At 43.7% G+C, this 20,645-nt stretch overlaps 1 protein-coding gene across 7 annotated transcripts in view; it reads left to right on the forward strand.

Annotated features, from left to right (window-relative positions):
* PATJ (PATJ crumbs cell polarity complex component) overlaps positions 1-20,645 on the forward strand; it is a 159,031-nt gene that overhangs the window by 131,393 nt on the left and 6,993 nt on the right. For all 7 annotated transcript variants that reach the window (XM_026108637.2, XM_026108638.2, XM_064516294.1 and 4 more), the window contains 8 exons: positions 6,978-7,061; positions 9,061-9,254; positions 11,039-11,186; positions 12,150-12,236; positions 14,873-14,990; positions 16,506-16,546; positions 16,825-16,947; positions 18,080-18,184. In XM_026108637.2, the coding sequence (XP_025964422.2) occupies positions 6,978-7,061; positions 9,061-9,254; positions 11,039-11,186; positions 12,150-12,236; positions 14,873-14,990; positions 16,506-16,546; positions 16,825-16,947; positions 18,080-18,184 (900 nt within the window). The remainder of the gene's footprint in view (positions 1-6,977; positions 7,062-9,060; positions 9,255-11,038; positions 11,187-12,149; positions 12,237-14,872; positions 14,991-16,505; positions 16,547-16,824; positions 16,948-18,079; positions 18,185-20,645) is intronic.

The raw sequence follows: 20,645 nt of genomic DNA on the forward strand, positions 1-20,645 counted from the left end.
TTTATTATTCCCTCTAAAATGAGCATGTATACGTTTTGAAAAACTTTGGTTTGCTTTGGCATATGATTCATAGAAACATAGCTCTTTCTATCATTCGACTTAAGTCATATATTTTTACACTAAACATCTTATTACCTTAGTTTTATTATTTCAGAATCAAAGGAGAGCTTGCAAATGTCTATGACTGCAGACCAAAGGAATGTTAATGAATAGTGCCATTGAATTTTCAGGTTTGGGCTTTTCTGATCTTAGAGAATATAACTGTAAGCAAAAATATTATGCAAGCTGAATAAAATTTAAATAAATAAGGACCAGATGTAACTATAGGGGCCTATAAAATGTAATACAAATATTATCCACTTCCTTAAAATAAATCTGTATTTTAGTATGAAAAATTATATTCATATTGATGTTGTGGATAAATCTTTTTTATGAAAGTTGGCAAGTGAACACCATCTTTTGCAAGGGCTTGTACTTAAATGGGAAACAGACTTTTTGTTTTGACCTTGAGTAGAGAAGTTTTTCAGTATCATGCAATGTAAAGCATTTTTACATTAACACAGTAATACATTTTTACATTATATAGCCTGTTTTATTACAGTAGTGTTTGGCTTAGGATTTTGGGTGCCTGTTAATGGTTTGTGAATGCTAGCTATTGCAAAATATTTGAGTCTTAGAAGAGGTATATATGTGGCATGATATACATTAGATAAAATTCTTAAGTGATTTGCTTTGAGTTGACCTTCAGCTTTTGTTGCTGGCCTGTTATCTTTTAGATTCCATTTAGGTCTGTGAATGGAAGATCATAGATCATAACATAACAGCTGTAATTTCCTCTGCCTACAAGTAACCAGCAGCTGGATTTATTTTAACTATCGAAAGATTCTTGTGTGGGGCTAGTTCTTCAGTGAAACACACTGTACAACCAGTTGACTTGTACTTTATCTGCGAACTAGACTGTAAAAATGAAATGACAATTTTACTGCTCTGGACAAAGCATAGCACAAGTTGAAAAGGAAATAACTAATGATATTTTACTTGCCCTGGGACAGAGATAAGTCCGTAATCCCGCAGTCATCAGAAGCCCTTGTAGCTCTATTACCTTTAGTAAGTGTTAATTTAGTATAATGTTTGTAGCTATGTAAGACACTTGTTTGAAATATGTGTAATATAAGCTTAGGAAAACACAATTTGTCAACCAAATCAGAAAACATCTTTTCCTGGACATTATTGTATATGTAGCATACTGTTTTACTTCCTCAGGAAAGTACTGCCATTCAGGCTTTGTGTTTTACACCTAATTATGGTTAATGGGAAGACTTCATTCACCTAACTACAAACCAAATTAGGATGTAGGCACCTAAAATTCGTATAATTTCAACAGTTTGACCTGCCTGCTTTCTAGCAGTATCCAACTGTATTTTTTCCCAGAACTGGTATCTCTCTGTTTTGGCCAGGACATTGAGCATTAGGTGGCTGTGTGTGCCCAGAATTGTCCATTCTGGGAAATCAGTGCCTTTTTCCCTCTGCCTCTTGCTCTCTAGATCCGGGACAAACGGATGGTGATGTTAATGGTGGCAGAGAGAGTCCTGTAGGTAGAGGGCACAACCGTGGCTCTGGTGTCTGCTTTCAGGACCGTTTTGTTTTTGCCTAGTGATTCCCACATTAAATGCACACGTGCTTTGGAAAACACAGTCTGGGATCTTCGAACAGCTCCTGTCCATCTGAGTGCTTTAACCAGTCTGGTGCTGTGCCGCTGGTCGCTGTGCTTCTCCTTGAGTAGTGGTTCACCTTCCTCCTGCGAAGCGCCTTTGATCCCATCAAAATAACGTCTGGCTCTCCCAGGCTGGCAGGGCAGAGGTGCCTGGGAGACTGCAATAGCACAGTGGAGATAAACATCAAAATGCAGTTAATATTAGTTCAGCTAAAGGAAATAGGTTGTCATGAATGATCTACGTTAAGTAATATTCAGTGCAAGAAGCCTCTTCATCAGAATTCAGAGCTTTTTTCTTGTCAAATTCAGCCAACACCAGATGCGTGGGGATTTCACTGCTCCAGTTCCTCTTCCATCCTCTTCCACCTTTTTAGCAGACGATAAAACTTCATCAAAATAGCCATGATATTTGAAATTTTAGCCTCCTTCATGCGCTGTGTCCTTTTACTCCTTCACCCTCTACTCCTAGCATTTACAAGTAACTCAGTAGTCTGGTTACTGATTTTCCGTGGAAAAGGGCACCTGCTTTGAAAGCTGCTACTTGTCCTGAAGAACGGCTGCACAGAAGAAAAGAAACATTACGGGGACCGGCTCAGATGCTATAAACTTGCAGCAAATGTGTGAGCAGTCCCAGCCCATAGCCAGGCAGCTTGTGAGCCTTTCCCACCACTGTTTATGACCCTGCAGGTTTAAGGTTCACTCGATCAGTCGTTTTCCAGAGTAGGAAGCTGACTTTGCCACCTTTCTCCCCAAGGCTCAATCAAGACAATGCAGTGCCTGCATTGCCTGAGGTCTCTACCCTGGCAGTTCTTGACATTTAAGATACAAAGATTAAGCTGTCACTCTTAACTGAAGTTCAGTCTTAATGGGAGCATTCCTGTTTGTGCGCTCTGCTGATGGGTGAGTTGATATCCTCGCCCCGCTGGGTCTCTGAAGTTGTTATACATCAAGCAGGAGAAATATTCGCAGTTGGGGAGTTTTTGAGACCGGATTCCCCTAGAGTTCAGGACCGTTCCCGTAGCATGGATAAACAGAGTTGCTATGTAGAAAATGCTTTGCACGTTTTACAAGTTGTGTTTCCCATGAGTACAGTCTCAGATGGGGTGCTAGTTTTTGTAGGGTTGTCTTGCACTTTCTGTGAAATAGTCACTTATTCTATACTTCTTCAAGATGTTGATCAAGAGACTCTATGAATTCTGCTACTTCCCTGCCCTTGCCTTTCTACCAGTGCATTTCCCCCATCAGCCAAGAACCTCTTTAGTCAGAATCGGTATGAGAATTACCACGAGTGCCTTTCCTTTATTCAGCAAGACTGTATAACAACCGCGGTGTTTTGCTGGTAAAGCAATAGAAATTGGTTATAGCTGTGCCACGGCTAGAATCTGAACCTTACAAAATACATTCTGGTATACCACATTGCAGGTTTGATAAATACACGGTCCACTCATAGATTTGACACACATTGTGTATCAACCAGGTACATTCTTGCCATGTTTTGGAACCATTCTGTCTTGCAGATAATTTTTTTAGCTATGTAGTATGTATAGTAACAGTGTGTTCAGCCTCATTGCATTGAACTACACATCCTTTGTTTTTGTTAGCCTTCAATATAAGCATTACACAGCCCAGGACAGAGCCCCAGCAGTAGCAGGCAGCTTCCCTTCTACTTCGCCTTCTAACAGGTTTTATGGTCGGATAGTTCAGGTTTACACCTGCCACCATGGAGCCATCTGTTCTCCTGTGTAATTCCATTTTTGTAAAATAGGAGAGGTAATTGCCTTTATTTCACTGTAACAGCTTTTTTGGGGAAGGTCACGGGTTTCTGAAGGTGTTGATGTGGCTCCAGTGGACAGACCGTCCAAAATACATCTGCATGTATATGTATTGCAAGAACGGCATTTGTGGATATTTCTCATTTACCTTGTCTTTGCCAGGATTCTCCAGGTATTCTTTGATTTTCTGTTTGTCTTTAAAATTCTTCATCCTCCTCTAGTTTTAGTTCAATAAGAATGTTCTGTGGAAATCAGAAACGCCCTGTTTAGCATGGAGTAATGCTCTCTATATGCCCTGGCTTGTATTCTGCATCCTTCCATCACATCCGAGAAATGTTGAACTTTGCAGTAATTCCTGTTTTGTATAATGTTCTCAGACTAAGAAAGCTTAAAGCTCCAGTTTTCTGAATGTATTTGTCAACCCTCTGAAGTATATGCTTTTAGCAACTAGATATCTTTCTTTAAATTATGATGAGAGTGTGTTTATCCCCCCAGTTCTGCACTAACAGTTTCTGAGATTGTGCCAAGATGTATCATGGAGAGCCATAATCTGTGTGAAACTGAGAGGAGCTCGGGTGGGACAGGAGTGAAAATCTTTCCATAGACATTGTCAAGTTCATAACCTCTAGTTGGGCATCGACATCTTTCCCTCCTTCGCTTTTTTTATCGGTTGATTTATTTTGAACTATTTAGGACTTGACTTTTAGAGATACTGAGCACACAACTCAATTTTGAAGTCGGTGAGTAGGAGCTGCAGATGACCAGTAACCAAAACTCGTGCTTAAATATGCAGCCTGTGTGTGTCCGAGTGGCTTGTTTCTTTTGCTGTAGGACTCTAGCGAGGGTTGTCCATTCATTGTCAAAAGCAGTGGTATCTTAAGCTTCTGCTAGACAACCTCCTACCTGTTATTTTTGTTGAGTAATGTTTTCTCAGAGACTGTATCCTTGCTAGCGTGTATTTTCATTTAGTAAGATTAGATCCTAGTTTATTTTCTCAGGCCCAGAGATGTCTGTTATATCTTAAAATCCTAATATGTTAATAGAGTCATTACAGAGTCACGCTCGCTTGTTAGATGGCTAGAGGATTACACTGGATATCCTTATTGCATGTTCAGACTTCTTTAAAATATTGATAACATTAAAAATGTTTAACTAATAGTATCAGTAGTTTCTTCATGGTTTGTCATGGATGATGAAAACAAGCAGGGCCTTATCTAAGTTACTTTAGATTCAATGGAAAAAGACTGTTTCCGAGTAAAGTGTGCTTTGAGCTGATCCCAAAAGTATAGGAGGAAAGATGTCTATGTATAATACTTTATAAGCTAAGGAGAGTGAGTTTCTGATATTTATGCTCATTAACTACTTAAAAATCTTTAGTGTACATCATGGGCACACTGCTTCATTATGTTTTTAATCTATTGGGTAAAACTGATTCAACTGCACTAGTTTAAAAAAACTAGTTAAGAAAAACAGTATTTTGGCAGGTCAGTGAGATGCTTCCTTCTTCAGGGTAAGCACAGATATAGCAGGAATGTTCCTTTTCATGCCATATGTATTTTTAGTTATAGGCTGGTCTGGCTGCTAACACAAGCAGCAACCCCAGTGTAACACTGAATTGTTGCCTTTGCGACTAGGTGATGCGGTTTATTCAAGCTGTAACATTTAATAGTTCCCAAATCTAAGCTTTAGGTACGTGTTGTTTTACGTGTATTAATCCAGTAATACAGGTAACTGCTGGTAGCTCTGAGATGTTGGCCATTCTTAAAGCAACCACAAATGGAAAACAAACTTCAAGGAATATAACCGAGGGTTCCTTGCTCCAGGGCTAGGAAATATAGCCCAAAAGTTCCTAATCTGTCCGCTGCGTGTGCACGCCCAGTCTGCTGTTACACGGTCACATGCAGATTTTCTATTGAGCCTCTTGTTCACCCGGTACCCTAGCTGTCTTAATAAGCTGGTCAGTATTTTGTGTTATCTCATTGGCCATTTGTAAATGCCTTCCTTTGCAAAGTGGAAAAAAAGGAAAACAGAGAGAGAGGTAAGACACGAAGCAGAGAAGTTCAGCCGTGCTGCCGAGGTGGACGTGAACGTGTTGTGCGGTTGCACTGGCAAACGCCGCTGCAGTTATTTCAACAAAACCCTGCGGTCGCCTTTTCTTTTTTTAATCAAACAGTTCTTTTGATTTTTCTTAATTACCTTGGTACTCGGCTCACAGTACTTTGCCTTCATTTACGCAGATTGAAATCTTCTCCCCCATCTGGGGTGCTTGTATCGGCTGTGATCCCTTTGTGATTAGCATCCTTCAGGCTTTCTTTTGGTGGCTGGTGTGCGTGTCTCAAAGCCCCGGCTCACGGCAGCGGTGCTGGGCGCTAGCTGCAACGAAGCGGGTGCAGATACAAGTGCACGTCGTTAAATAAGGAGCCGCGGGAGCGAATGCAAACAACGCTCCCGGCAGCGGCCACATCCCAGCGCTCGCTCGAGGGCAGCCGAGTTTTCTTTCTGTCCGACTTCCACCATATGTGCTGGGGAGGCGATGGGGGGGGGCTTTGCTTTGCGGGGAGGGACGCGGTATCGAACAGGAGTCCGACCGGGCCGACGCTTTGTTCCCCCCAGCAGCGCTCCAGAGCATTCGTGCGGGTTATATTTGCCCAAGAATGGGTTATCCAGTATCTGTGAATCCAACTGAAAAATCCCGGCGCGTAGCTACGCGGAGCCTTTCGCCGTTCTCGGTGGAGGCGGGTACCCTCGGAGTCTCGCCGTTTGGTGCCGACGTTGGAGAGCAAAGCGCCGGCCGTGCCAGGTTCGCGGCTGGGGCAGGACATTCACCTCTTTGCGTCGGGGGGGAAAACCCCAAACTGAACCAAAGCAGAACAATGCCGAGGCAAAGCAGCAGCCGGAGAACAGCGCGTTCTTTGTACGGCTTGCTCTTTGGGGACAGCTATTGCTGGCAGTAAGATTAAATCGCTGCAACCTTCCCTGCAGCTACATCTGCCACTGCCTACATTTTCCAACCTCAGTAATAAACTAGCGTTTGCCATTGTTCGTTTCTTCTGGATTTCATTTCGTACAGATTTAACCAGCGCTATTTACCACAAGGCATTCGGTTCCCGCTTAAAGCGGAGATCTCTGCCAAGTCCCTAAAAATATTCATAGCTCTAAAGAATCTGGTTTTAAATAATATCATAAAAAGTAGATGATATTAATGTAATAGTTCACACCGAGTTCACGTATTGCTGATGCCAAGGTATGAAAATGATAGAGGCACGAGAAGACGTCCTTGGTAAGACTACCCCGAAGTGGCAAACAAAATGCTTTACCCTTCTCCTTCGCAATCCGCATTTTGGCTATGGCACTCGTTTTCTTAGTGCAGCGTATTAGACAAATGGACGTTAGAGTTTTCTGCATCGCGATGTGCAACGCCACGTCTCTAACGCAGAGCGGGGCTCGGGGCGCTCACGGGCAGAGATGACGCGGCTGCCGTGTTCCCGCAGGACGCCATCGTCATCCACGAGGTCTACGAGGAGGGGGCGGCCGCTCGCGACGGCAGGCTCTGGGCCGGGGACCAGATTCTCGAGGTAAGCGGATTACGAAGCATCTCTGCGTGCACGTGTTTGCTTACGCATTTCATGTTTCTCATAGGTGCTCGTGTTCAGTGCAAAGTAGGTTTCTTGCAAGGCAAATGGTGATCATCTGGTAGGATCTCTGCTTCAAGCTTTTCTGTCACTAAGGACATCCCAACACATTGAGTTTTCCTTATATATCCACGTAAGCTGGAGGCACAAATTGAGACTATATTGAATTTAAGTGGGCAAGGCGGTTGGTGAGTCGCAGCGCTCGGCTGTCGTGTCCCACCGCCCGGCTGTGGAAGCCCTGGTTGAGAGGCCGGCCCTGCCGCGCCGAGCGAGCCGGGACGCGTAGAGAGGCAAGGGTTAAGGCAGAAACGTCGGTTTGCAAATCCGAGCGGCTGCGTCGGCGCTGGGGGCTCTCGCGCAGCTGCTTGCAGAGCCTCGCTGTCAGCTCGGGACAAATTCCCAGCATGGCCATTAAGGCTTTCGTGTGTAGGGTTAGAAAAATAGCGAGGGGTACTTGGGGAGCTGTCTTTACAGCTCTTGCACAGAAAATATTTTTCTTAGCGTTAGGGCTGCATGTTGTTTTCGTTTTATAAATAACTGCGTATTAACAGAGCATGATAATTAGCCAGGTGATAAAAACGGAGAAGGATAATTAATTCTTCACTGACCATACAGGAAAGCGCTAATGTTTGCATGCCGTAATACTGTTGTTTTTTCAGCTTTTAAAAGCTGTACTAATAAAGCAAGAGGACAACTCTGAATTAGTTTCAGATTAGTATGATAAAGCACACATAGGTGTCTGAGTGGGGAAAAAAAATAGCAATGCAGTATATAAATAAATGCATACAGAATTAGTACAAAAGAATATAATTGCTATGAATTAGATTTATTTGTCCTAATGTGGAATTGTGTATGTTTGCAACTTTGCGTAGTTAAAAACAGAGAAGTATTTTCCTTGCCTTATAACTTCTGTTATATAAGTAGATTAACGTTATATTGTTATTCAGTTACAGCTCATACTGCTTCCTAACAAGTCTTTAAGAATATTTAAGCACTGATATTTTTTGATATTGACAAAAAATGTTTTTGTCAACAGAGTGTTGGTAGATATCCCAAAGGGCATCCATATATCGGCTTGGCCAAAGTGGGAGGCTGAATTTCGGGTTGCAGTAGTTTTCTGGCTCTCCACCGTTCAGTCAGAACTTCTTGTTCTAGCGGATAGTACTAAAACGCGAGCGCGTTTTCAGGTCGTTGCAAGGGGAGCGTCGCCGGGTGCTGCAGGAGTGGTCTTGTGTGCCATCTATTGGAGCAAGGCAAAATAACCAGCGCCTGTGTCCTGCCTGGGCTCGCCGTTGCCGTCTGCTAGCGGTTCTGGTTCCCCGGGTCTTTGCCTTGGCGCGTTGTGAACCTGGGGGGGGCAGAAATCCAAACGCCGATGCCCGTAAAGATAAGCAATGCAGAAGAGTTCAAAGGAGCACATCACACTTTGCGTAATTCTAAGAACGAAGTGTTGTTCGAGGTGGTTGTTTGGGTTTAAATGTGAACGGAGTTAGTTTGTCCCTGCCCGTTTTCCCGACGGCAGGAAGGAGCAGCACCAGCCCCTCGCAGGTGCCCGAGGCGCAGCTCTTCCGCGGGAGAAGTGGAGGCAGAGCTGGGGTACGAGCGACGTTTCTGCTCAGCGTGCGGTGACGGATGTCAGGTGTTGCAGCAGTGCTCACGTTTGAGCTTCTGCAGCATTCAAAAAGAAAAGAGCACCCACAAAACTTCTGGGCCAAAATGTTTGGATTATTGTGGTTTAAACGAGGCAGCGGCACAAGGCACTGGGCTGTTGTTCCAGAGGAAATCCAGGAGCTCAGCCCTCTGGAAATCAGAGCACTAAATTAGAGTGCCAAGGCACATCAGCTTGACAAATTTGTGCTGTCACACAAGGATAGGATGCGAATATGGTGATGAAAAGATCATTCATATATGTCATTTGGAAAGAAAACACTGATTATTTCAGGTGAATGGGATCGATCTGCGGAACGCCAACCACGAAGAAGCTATCACGGCGCTGCGGCAGACCCCGCAGAAGGTGCAGTTGGTTGTCTACAGGGACGAAGCTCATTACAAAGACGAAGAAAACTTGGAGATTTTCCACGTAGATATACAAAAGAAAACAGGCCGAGGGCTAGGCCTCAGCATAGCTGGGAAACGGTAAGAATGTCTCTTCAACCAGACTGCCCTTCAAATGAGAAATATTTTCCTGTTTGTTATATGAACAGCTGTAGCCATTAAACAGAATGTGAAATAAAGGAAAAACTCCATAAGCAACAAAATTTTGGATTTAAGGATCTTCGAGAATGTCATGGGGTTTTGATTCTGAGTTCTCTATCAGAAGAACAAAATACCTATATAATTAAAGCTGCTGTTTCCCTTGGAAAAATCACAGTTTGCATTGCAGTGAGCAGGTATGGCCAAGCAAGCGTGGGCAGAGCTGGGAGCTAACTGTTCTGCTGGGTTAATCGTGCCTCTGCGTAAGTGTTAGGAAGTCCTAACCGTGGCTTCTCCGATTCCAAAATAGAGAAAAAACCAACTGCCAGGATATGCTTTTGTAAATGAATTTGTTAGATCTAGATCCTACTTGGTTTCAAAGTGACCACTCTGAGTGGAGGACAGGAGGCTGATGAGAAGGTTGGACCCAAATCCTGAAAGATACCTGAGCAACCAGGGAGTGTGGAGCAGAATTGGAGACAGTGTGGTAGCTAGCAACTGCTTAATAAAATGTGACTTCTTACTGATGTATTTCTAAACCATTGCTATTAAGTCATTTGAACTAGAGCACTGATAGATTAAGTCCTTCCTTGCTAGAAGAGATTTACAACATGACACGAGCGAGTACTCGTTCAGTCCTGGTGCACGAGAGTCACATGGCTGCTCTTCTGTATTGCCAAAAAAATTTATTTTCTCAATTACAAATCATCATGTCATTATCCCAACTGCGTATGGTCAGTAAAGGTTCCACAGCCGTTTTTTGACAAGAGTGGTGATGTTTAACCCAGGTGTTGTGAGCAGATTGCAGGCTGGATAATTAATTTGGCTTATGTAAATTACCCTGCAGATGGTTATCGCGGCCTCCAGCCCTCCTGCGACTGCTTCTGTGCAAAACTTTCTGTCCTCCTGCTAGAAGATTTGGTTGTGGTTGCTGCCTTAGAGGGAGCTTAATTCGTGAAGTAGATTAAATGATGTCCCTGTGTAATTCAGTTTGCAAAGCGCTGCGTCCTTTAGGGTGAGGGGTACCAAATGCCACCTCTGTGCATGACGTTCTCCATCTCACGCCGTACCGAGCCCCGAGCCAGGGCCGGGCGCTGGGAGCTGCTGCGGTGGCTGGCCAAGGAAGCCCCTGCGAGGAGGCTGGAGCTGGTAAATCTGCTTGTTCCCCTCCTCGGCTCGGCCGGCCGCCTTCCCGCGCTTGCAAGCCTTGCTGCCCGCTGCAGAGAGCGAGCACAAAGCTGGGTTTTCTGCTGCGTAACTCGTGTGCAAACTGTGAAAGTCTTTTCTGCAGACTTCTCTCTGCTCCTCTTTTTGGGGCCTGCAGGCGTCTGGAGAAAAAAAACTGAGCTGAACTGTTAGGGAGAATAAAAAAAACAAAAAAACCTGGGGCTGCATAATTCATATCAGGCACATCAGGAGAGAGTTTAAGACCATCTTAGGCTGATCCGTGGCTTTTTGTTCTTACAAGTGCTATTTTTCACGAGTCTTTATGGATCACACAGTCAGAACTAGCAGTTCAAAGGAAAAGGCAGCATTAGAAGTAGCAAAACATGCCTTGATTTTAAAACTCCTAGACTTTTTTACACTCAGATACTTGAATGGAGCATATAACTCGTTCTTCCCATGCTCACAGGTTTCTTTTAATGTCTCTTAAATGAAAGTAATCTAAATTGTCTCTCCAAGAATATTGGATTGTGTAATTAGCCATATGCTTCTTGTGTTGTCAGAAATGGAAGCGGAGTGTTTATCTCTGACATTGTTAAAGGAGGAGCTGCAGACCTAGATGGAAGAGTAATTCAAGGAGATCAGATTTTGTCTGTTAATGGAGAGGATATGAGAAATGCCTCACAAGAGACTGTTGCCACTATACTTAAGGTGAGTACATAATACGTTTTAAGATATTGGATTGCAGTTGCTGACACTGTGCGAGGTAATTATCCTGAAGTGCTATTTACACACAGGCAGGACAGCTCAGACTGATTACCCAGGCAGAAATTTGATCTGAAATGACTTTGGAAGATTCACTTAAAATCACTTCTGCATGTACGTTTAGAAGTGGGGATGATATAAAGTGGGAAAACAAAGACACATGTAGTATTTAGACATTTATTTGAAAAAGCAGCCATATATTTCCTACATTAGAAAAATATTACGAAACCTGAGAGACGTACAAAGCGGAACGGTGCCGAAATGAAGCAACTCTGCTGTACTAACCTGCAACAGTAAAACTACATCTTAAATCCGTTTCTGTGCGGCTTTTTGTCCTGCATCTGGAGACGAGGAGCGTTTGCCCTGCCATCACCACCAGTGTTTCCCCATATGATTTCTTTTTTTCTTGAAGAGTAGGGCTATTTTTTCCCTTACTTCTTCCATTCAGGGTCAATACTTGGGCAAAAATTTACCTATTTGAAAATTGGAAGTTGGGCACATGAAGGTATATTACTAAGTTGAATCCATGTGTGTTAAATTCAGATTCACCCTTTTCTGCAGTGTTTTGAAGTGTTTTTCAAGAGTATCGTTTGTGGCAAGCTTCTTGTTATAGAGGGGATTTTTAGTGAATAATTGACCATTTGCAGTGCAATCTAAGAATTGCTATGCCAGTAGAAAGACTCGTACTGGCTTCAGGAGGCAAGGTATGATAAACCTAAATCCAGGGACAGGTATTTTTTATATTGTCCAAGTAAAAACATTGAAGTCGTGAGCATTCAGTTCCTTGTGGCTTCTTCAAAGTTGTCACTCTGAAAATAAACACAAATCAGCCCAGAAGAGCATGAAACTTTGTATATCTCCTTGAATGCTGTATGCTGTGGTTTATTTCTTTTTTTTAATTTTTCCAAGTGTGCCCAAGGCCTGGTGCATCTTGAGCTGGGGAGATTGCGAGCTGGATCGTGGCTGTCGTCACGGAAAACATCCCAGACCAGTCAGGTTAGTGGCAGATCTCACAGCTGCAGAAGCAGCAGTGGAGGACAAGGTGCAGGGACAGCGCGCAGGAGCCTGCGGTGAGGCTCGGTCCTTCCATGGGCATCTACAGCCCAGGATGCGGAGCAGTCACAATAATTTTCTTTTCCCGTGTTGAACTGCGACGTGTTTAAAGTTAAGTGTCATACGCAGAAATGCTGAGTAAGTAGCAAAGTTGGTTAATGAATCCCTTTTTCAAGGGATCTATTCCTGAGACACACCACGAATATTTAATATCTCTTTCTCAAGTAATGATGTGCAGAAATTTTTCAGACTTGCGAAATGCTGAATGTATATTCTGCAGCTGTTTTGTCAATCAGAATGGGTTAATTAAACTGAACCGCATCTCTGCCTATCTTAGGGCAGAACCACATGAGAGCCGCTTTGCTCTCGAAGAAAACACAGAGCAATTTCCTGCTTCACTTGTTTTTTACCTGAAGCGAGGACAGCAATTCATTTCTTCAATCAGTGCAGGGCTTTTCCCCTCTCCCTCCCACCCCTAGCTGAGACACTGATATCATTAGTATTATAATCTGAGTACTGCAAGGGAGAGAGGCGAGGCAAGATGACTGGGAAAACTGGAGGTTTTTAATGGCTTTTCCTTCTGGAGACTGCCTGCTTTGCCGCGATATTTAGGCTGCTGATGTCCCAGAGAGAGACAAGCTGTGGTTGACAGCAGTGCTGTTGCACGGGGCGTTTTGCTGTCTCTCCGCACATTGCCAGCTGCTGGGGACCTGGGGGCGGGCAGTTCCCACGCACATCTTTGCGCTGAGAGCCAAGCAAGCCTCCCCACCGGCATGCAGCCCAGCCTCCGCAGATGCTGAAAGTGTTTTGTTTTTTGGAAGTGGAGAGGAGGAGCCATAGGAAGGTTAGGGATGTAAGTCAAAGCAGGAATGTTTTTAAGGAAAAAAAGCAATCCTAGCAGTGAGATCAGTAAGAGGGGAGGCTTGCCCCTGATGTCACGCGTGAACAACCCCAAAAGGATGCCAAAATCGTAGTCGTATGGGATGTTTCCTTAACTTTATAAAGGACGGCAGCAATCCAGTCTGGTATCCATGGGGATGAGGTGTCGGTAAGGGCTAAGGAACCCAAAACCATGTGGGAACAGCTGTGCTAAGCCCAGCTTTGAAAATAATAACTACGTATCATTGAAGAAACATCTGCACTGCATGCAGCAGGCAAGAAAAGTGAAACAACAGAGGAAAAGGATACTGATTGCATTAAGGAAAGACCACAGCCTCGATTATTACTTTTTTGGTCGTTGTATCCACAGTTAACCTAAGCGGGAGCAATGGAATCAGAAAATGATGGATAAAAATTGTCCATCCAATTTTACAATGTAGAACTAAAAACCCATCTGAAAGGGAAGCAAAATGCTGCAGTATCTAACATGATTCTTTGTAGAAAATTAGTTCAAAAACGGAGAACTTCATCCCCCTTCCTTTGTAGCGTAGGAGGCTTTTGCAGGAAACTGGTTATTTCTTAATTTCTTTTAATATAAGTCTTAATGGCTGTTCTTAATGCGGAGTCACTTGAGAGCCTGCATCTTACTGAAAAACACAGCTCAGGCTCCAAAGTGTCTTGCTGATTTTGAAAACTGAATAAATGCTTCTCAGCAAAACAGTTCCAAGTGTTATAAAAAACTTGGCAGATAATACGGCACATCAGCCTGAACGATTTGCACAACTGCGAGTGGCTCTTCAGAGGCTGCTGGCCAAGAGCATCCAGAACTTCTGTCCTCCCTTGGCTTTTGGGGGCCATCGCATACCTTTAACCGCAGAATTACAAGCCTTGTGGTGCAGGACAGTGATTTCTTTCATGCGCATGGCAAATTGTGTTAACTCACCCGTGAATTGGCAACCGAACGTGGAAATGGGGCTCTGCCTGCTGTTTGCCCCGGCAGCTGCGCGCTGGTCACTCGCAAGAAACGCTGCCAGAGCGTTTGATTCGCCGCCTAATGCGTTTAGAGGCTGAAAGCTCTGCTGGGCGCTGAGCAGGAGGGACCAGATCCTCGCTTTGTAAGAGCCAGCTTAGCTGCAGAGGTCTGGCCCTCAGCGAAACCCCTGGCTCAGATACACTTCCTAAATTGATAATGATGTTTCCTCTGAGGGGGGGACCCTGAAGATGAAGCAAGATACGGAGGCAGGGGAAAGTAGCACTGAAATGAATGGCCAAGAATCGATAACGCGCAGGAGCAGGTTTCTCCAGAGCCTTCCCTGTTGCGGGTTGCAACACCAGCATGTTGCTCTGCACCGGGCTGTTATTGTGGCAGTCACAGCAGGTCCGTGGTCAAAGGCAAGGAGCAGGGTCGACCGCAGGGCCTTAGGCAATATATTCAGCTAAAACGGCAAAGCCTGTAGATCACTTCCATGTAAGAGGATGGCTATAAGCATTTGGTGAGTGAGAGGAGCCGTGTGTCCTGTCAGGGCACGGATGCACGCTCGTTGCGTGACATGGTGCCTCCACTGCACATCGTGGCAAAGCAGTCGTGGTATTTCCGATCCAGTGGGCCAAGAGCGCGCCTGGGCCTTTACGTTGCAGGGACTGTGTTAAAGTCACCATTTGGGTTTGACTCAGAGGTTCTGATTTATTTTTACCTTTAGGCGACCCAGCAGAGCGTCCACAGTCACTTCCGCCCTGCGCTTGCGCCCGTCATCTCGACCTTGCAGAATTTCGTCAGCACGAAGAGACCTTCAGCAGATGCGTCTCAGAGGAACTCGGGTATGACGGGTCGGAGACAGCCTGCATCACCTGGGCAGCTGTCAGAATAGTTCCTTGTTACCTGCCGGGTTGCTTTTTGTTTGTGCTGGTTTAAAAGTAAAATTTAATACCTGTGTCTGGTTTTCCTAATCAGTCTCCCAGAAAATATGCTGTTGATATCTTAAGACCCTGAACTCTTTCCAGCAGATGACATTATTTTTATTTCTGCTAGTAGAGAAATGGCTTCTCTGTTTGAAATGTAAAATTCCTGCACCCTGCTCTTCCCAGGCGTCCTGGTGGGAGGCTTAGAAGAGACAAGGTGCGCTCTGACATCAGAAATGGTTTTCTCAGTGGATAAAGCTGCCACCACTTCATTTATATCTCTGTTATTCTTGAATATGTAAAAGGACGTTTTGCAACAAGAAGGTCGCAATGCCCAGTTTGCATTTTGCAGGTTTAGGCAGTGCTAAATCTACAGCCTACAGTAGGTTGTAGAGAACCTTTGCGTTTGCATGCTTCTGCCTGCGTCAGAAAGTCTTCACCTCATTTGCTCGTGTCTGACCATGGGCAGACGTAGAAGACGTTTCTTGCGGCTGTTTGCACACACGGGAGGAGACGTGCGGCTGTTCGGACAGCCTTCTTCGAACCAGTCTGAAGGGCTTTGGGGCACTAATAGCACCCGGCTGCGTACGCTGGTTCTGGCTCTGCACTGGTTTGGCTTTGCGCCGTCTCCAGCCGCAGCTCCGCAGTCCTGCCTGGTGTATTCACAACAGATATCTGCACAAGCACGTGTGCGTGGCAGAGAGAAATACCGATACGCGTTAATAAGAGCTGTTGACTCTTGAAAGAGGCTAATTCTATCTGCCGTCTAAAAGGTTCTTAAAACAGTTTTAATTAAAGCTGTTAGAATTAGGGATTATTATAGCAGAGCCCAAGAGCTAAGACACCATCAGCTTCTAAGCTATTGAGTCCCAGTTCAAATGATTCCTTTGAAGTGTCCCAGTCTTTTTTATTATTATTATTTTTTTTTTAATGTTTTGAGTACTTTTAAATGTCCCGTGGCTATATATATGCCAGCCAGACTTCCTGGCTGTCTGTTATTTACTAATACAGCACAAATTAGAACAGGAAGTCAATGGAACCTCGACGGTCTCCAACCAGACGTGTGCCCTAGCCTTTGTGGTAGGGATTCATGATTTATGAATAATAAGCTAATCTTTAATTGAGTGAAACGCACAATAGGGCTTTGCTTTAGGCCGGCCGAGTGCTGCTATTCACTAGATTATGGCTGTGCTACGATGGGTGTCACGGTGGCATCCGCCAGACAGAGCCCTCACAGCCATGTTCATCTCCCGGCGAAACACAGATCCCGTCCTCCTCACGTGAGCAGCGCTGCCCAATTTGGCACGGGGAGGCTCTGCTCCTGCTTGGTGATAACTCCGGCTAGGCAGCAAGGGACCATCGTCACCTGACAGTGTTATCTCTTAATTATATTATCTCTTAATTACAGAAGCTAATTGTTTGTTTCTTTATTAGGAGGAGCAGATATGGGCCCAAGGACTGTGGAGATAACAAGGGTCAGTGAGTTATTTTCTATCAATTGAAAGAGCTGTCACCTTTAAGTGAAATTGTTAATTTTGTCGTGTTTCTCAGAGTCAAGCTGCATTATGATTTTTGGTTGCAACATGTTGTTGAATGTATGCCTGTATAACGGGGCCTGTGCGTGAGGATGCATGCGTATGTCAAATCTATCTATTTCTGTCTGTTCCATAAATGGAAAGGATCAGTTATTGCTACACCTGAACATTGACCTCCACAAGTTGCTAAATTGCAAATGTTTTCTGTTTTGCTCTAGGGACCAAATGATGCACTTGGTATCAGCATAGCAGGAGGGAAGGGAAGTCCGTTAGGAGATACTCCCATCTTCATTGCTATGATTCAAGCCAGTGGCGTGGCCGCGCGTACCCAAAGACTCAAAGTGAGTAAAGGGTCCCCTCGGTACTTTCTATCGCATCTGCTGTGTTTCCTCCAGCAAAGGAGCCTCAAGCACTGCTGTGTACGGCTGTCACCTTGATAATTGCCTCACAGGCTACTCTCTCTTTAAAAAAGAAAAAGTTTCCTTTTTTGATTACGTTGCATCCTGGGATGATTGCAGTGGTTGCCCACATGGTGAAGTAATGTTAAGATATAGAAAGTAAATGCATTTGCAGCAATCCGCGAATGCATTTGAGCAGCGAGGAGCAAGGCGGAAGCTCTGCAGTGTGTCTGCCCAGGCTGAGGGAGAAGAGGAATGGGCTCAGGGACCGCAGATGGAGCATCATTTAGAGCTCAGACAAAGCAGATACTACTTGTTTGATCCTAAGGCCTTTCTGAAGAAATGCCAAAATAAAGCAGGCCATAGTAATATCAGGCCACAGGAAAAGGAGAATAGTTTTACATGCAGAGTAGCAGGGACATGTTCCTCAGCAGATATTTGGGTTTCCAGGAATGACTGCGGTGAATATTTCCATAGTTTTGGAGAAAGTTTCAGGGAATCTTTATTACTAAAAAGAAGTTATTATGCAGATACATGGGAAAATTGTGTCTCTGATCCTGCCATGAGATTCATTGGCAAATGCCACTACTCTCATGCAACGTCTTTAATAGAATTGCACAAGAGTGCTAAAGGCCAGGGTCAGGATTGGTTTTGTGTAAAAGAAGAAAAAAATCATAATGCTACTTAGACTAATATCAGAAGTACCTGCTTTCCTACACTGCATTCAGCATATGCATACAGAGTCTGTAAGAATAAGAACTTGTACACGCACATGGATTCAAATGAATGTGGATGGAATAACAACAGGCAAAATCTCACTCCCTTTGCTTGCAGATGGAAACGGTAAAATGCAAGCCACCTTTGTTTCCCCAAGTGCGCTGTTACGTTTAAAAAATCCATATCGTCTTTGCTCTGAAGAATGGTAAACGATCACTAGCAATGCAGACTTCTCACGAAAGGGATCCTGGAAAAGAGAAGCATGACTGTGCAGTGCCAAGTTCACGAGGAATTTTAAGCATTCTTAATTTTAATTTTCCCTAATGCTGGTAATTTTCCATTACTGTTGTACTTTCAGGTTGGAGATCGGATTGTCAGTATTAATGGGCAACCTTTGGATGGGCTGTCTCATGCAGATGCTGTTAATCTACTAAAGAATGCTTATGGGAGCATTATCCTGCAGGTATGGTGATAAATTGAACATGCAGCTGCATGAGGGTAGATAAATGGCATTCAGGGAAAAAAAGTCCTAAGCATCACTGGCACAAGGCATCACAGAATTGCAGGGTGCTTGCTGATGGGAATTACACAGATTGAAAGCAAGAAATAATTTTCATTCAAAAATTCTTTATTGCCACCCATACAGGCTGTGAGCATGATTATATAAAAGCATAACAAAGGGAACAAAATAACTTGTTGCTACACATGATAAATCAACAAGCTTCCAAGTTTTTTTTTTTAATTTGAACTTAGCTAGGAACAAGAAATTACTGGTGTGTTTATGTGTATGTGCATGCTACTAGACTGTGACCAAACTGTCCACAGTGGTAATTCCCTTGTTCTTGAAAGGGAGAGAAGACAGAAATGCTCGCTGCATTTAGTGTAAACGATAGCATCATAATTAAGATGGTGCTGTCTAGAATTGATTATTCTACAGGTAATGAATAGTAACACTTGAGAGAAAAAAGTGTTATCGCTGCCATGTTTATATTGCTAGCTGAAAGCAAGACATGTTCTGCCACTTTGGCTCTAATTGCTGCTTGCCAGTATATTCATCTTTAGCTTATTTTTATGTTTACACAAAGAAACGGGAAAAATACTTGCCAGAGAGAATTCAAAATACTACTACCACTCATTTGCGGAATTATTGTAACAATTAGAAAACAGGCTCAAGACGTGCCACTAAAATCTACTCTAATTTTCTTTATCGTCACAGCATATTGGATTTGAACGCATCTTGAGACATTGTCATAAGCTTCTTACTTTGCGTCGCAAAATGCGTATGAGTGTTAAAAATGCCAAAAAGAAATGGAACGATAACAAACTTAGTTTTAGACTTGCTTATCTTTGTTTTGTCTGTCCGTGAACTGCTGCCCTGGTAAGTGATGAGCCGGTTCCCGAGCAGATGGCGGATTTGTGTACTTCCATCGGAGTCAAAGGAACTACCCAGATACGCAGCAGCTGAGGGTTTTCTGTTAAATTATAGTTATCATATTGTTACTATCGTTGAGTAATTTCACTTTTCATGTCAACAGTATTCCCTGAATAGAAAATGAAAGCTTGCCGCAGAGCCCGAAATTGCTGATCTCGAAAGCTGTAATACAGAATATTGTACCTCATCATGCAGTTAAAAATATTCCTGGTGAGGCACGCCGCCCGTTGCTCACTTGCAGAGACACAGAGCTCGTTCTGGAAATGTCTGTGGTTTGTCAGTTGAGGGTTTTTCTTCCACTTTTTTGCTGCGCAGCTTAAAACGTGCTTAATACTTTTTACAGACGACACAGGTTTATTCTATCTATTTTTCCGTATTAAAAACCAGCTCGGTGGAGCTGGGCGGTTATATTTTAACGCCGCTGGGGAGTAGCATAGGAGCCGTGCCGTACGCACAGCAACGTGGTTCCCTTACATGCCAACCACAGGTACTTCTCAGTCACTGGATTGCTTTTTTATTAAAACAATATGAGTGGAATAATCCTATCGGCGTGATAATCATGACTGATGTGTCATTAAGTAATTCTATTTATTATCAGGTTAGACCACTTCGTGGCAAACTGCTTTGAAAGGTCAGATAATTGTGTTCAGTGGTGTGGAAAGGCTTATTATCAGCGCGTCCGGGGAAGGATGCGAGAGGAGTTTGCAAACGCTGTTTGCAAATGGGAGATTAGGGTCTCAGGGGAACAATCATCCCTTCCGGCTGTTTTGATGCTTTGGTTTAATTTAATTTCTTTTCTGCAGGTGTAGTAATGAGATAAGGGGAAGCTTTTTTACAGGGTTGTTGAACTCTGATACATTCTTACTGCCAGCTGAAGATTTTTGAATATAGATTTATTCTGCCCTCATTTTATTTAGCAGCAAAATATGAGAAATTCTGGCACTCTTTCCCTCTACTGAAATGGGAAGGAAAACTTGATGGTGCCTTTTCTGTCTGAGCCAGGGCAGCTCTCTTGTCTGCCAGAGCCCTCGGTAAAGACACGCAGGACCCTGAGTCCTGGGATGAGAGATTTGCAGGAAAACTGATACATTTTTTTTCTTTTTTTCCTTGAAAAATGCCACAGTTTCCTTGTCTCTAATTGTTTAAAAAGGGGAAAATACTGTTGTGGAAGAATTGTGAGCATACTTTTAAGATGGGTTATTTATATAATGGATTTTTTATTTTATTTTGAAAAGGTATGTTTCCCTTAAGCCATGTTCACAGCAGGGAGTGGAAAAAGTGCCCATTAACTTTGATAAAATAAGGCCATAGATAGCTAGAGTAACTTTGAAAATATGCTTACCCTCATTAGGTGTTTGTCACTGTCTCTGACCAGGCTCTTGTGCCGTACAATAAGCATGAAGAAGAGCATGATATCTCATCACACGGAGATGGAGTTAGGGAATTATTGCTGCACGTAGTGGTTATGAGATGTGTGTCCTTTCAGCTGTGA

Source organism: Dromaius novaehollandiae, chromosome 8 (assembly GCF_036370855.1).
Source record: "Dromaius novaehollandiae isolate bDroNov1 chromosome 8, bDroNov1.hap1, whole genome shotgun sequence".
Classification (NCBI taxonomy): domain Eukaryota; kingdom Metazoa; phylum Chordata; class Aves; order Casuariiformes; family Dromaiidae; genus Dromaius; species Dromaius novaehollandiae.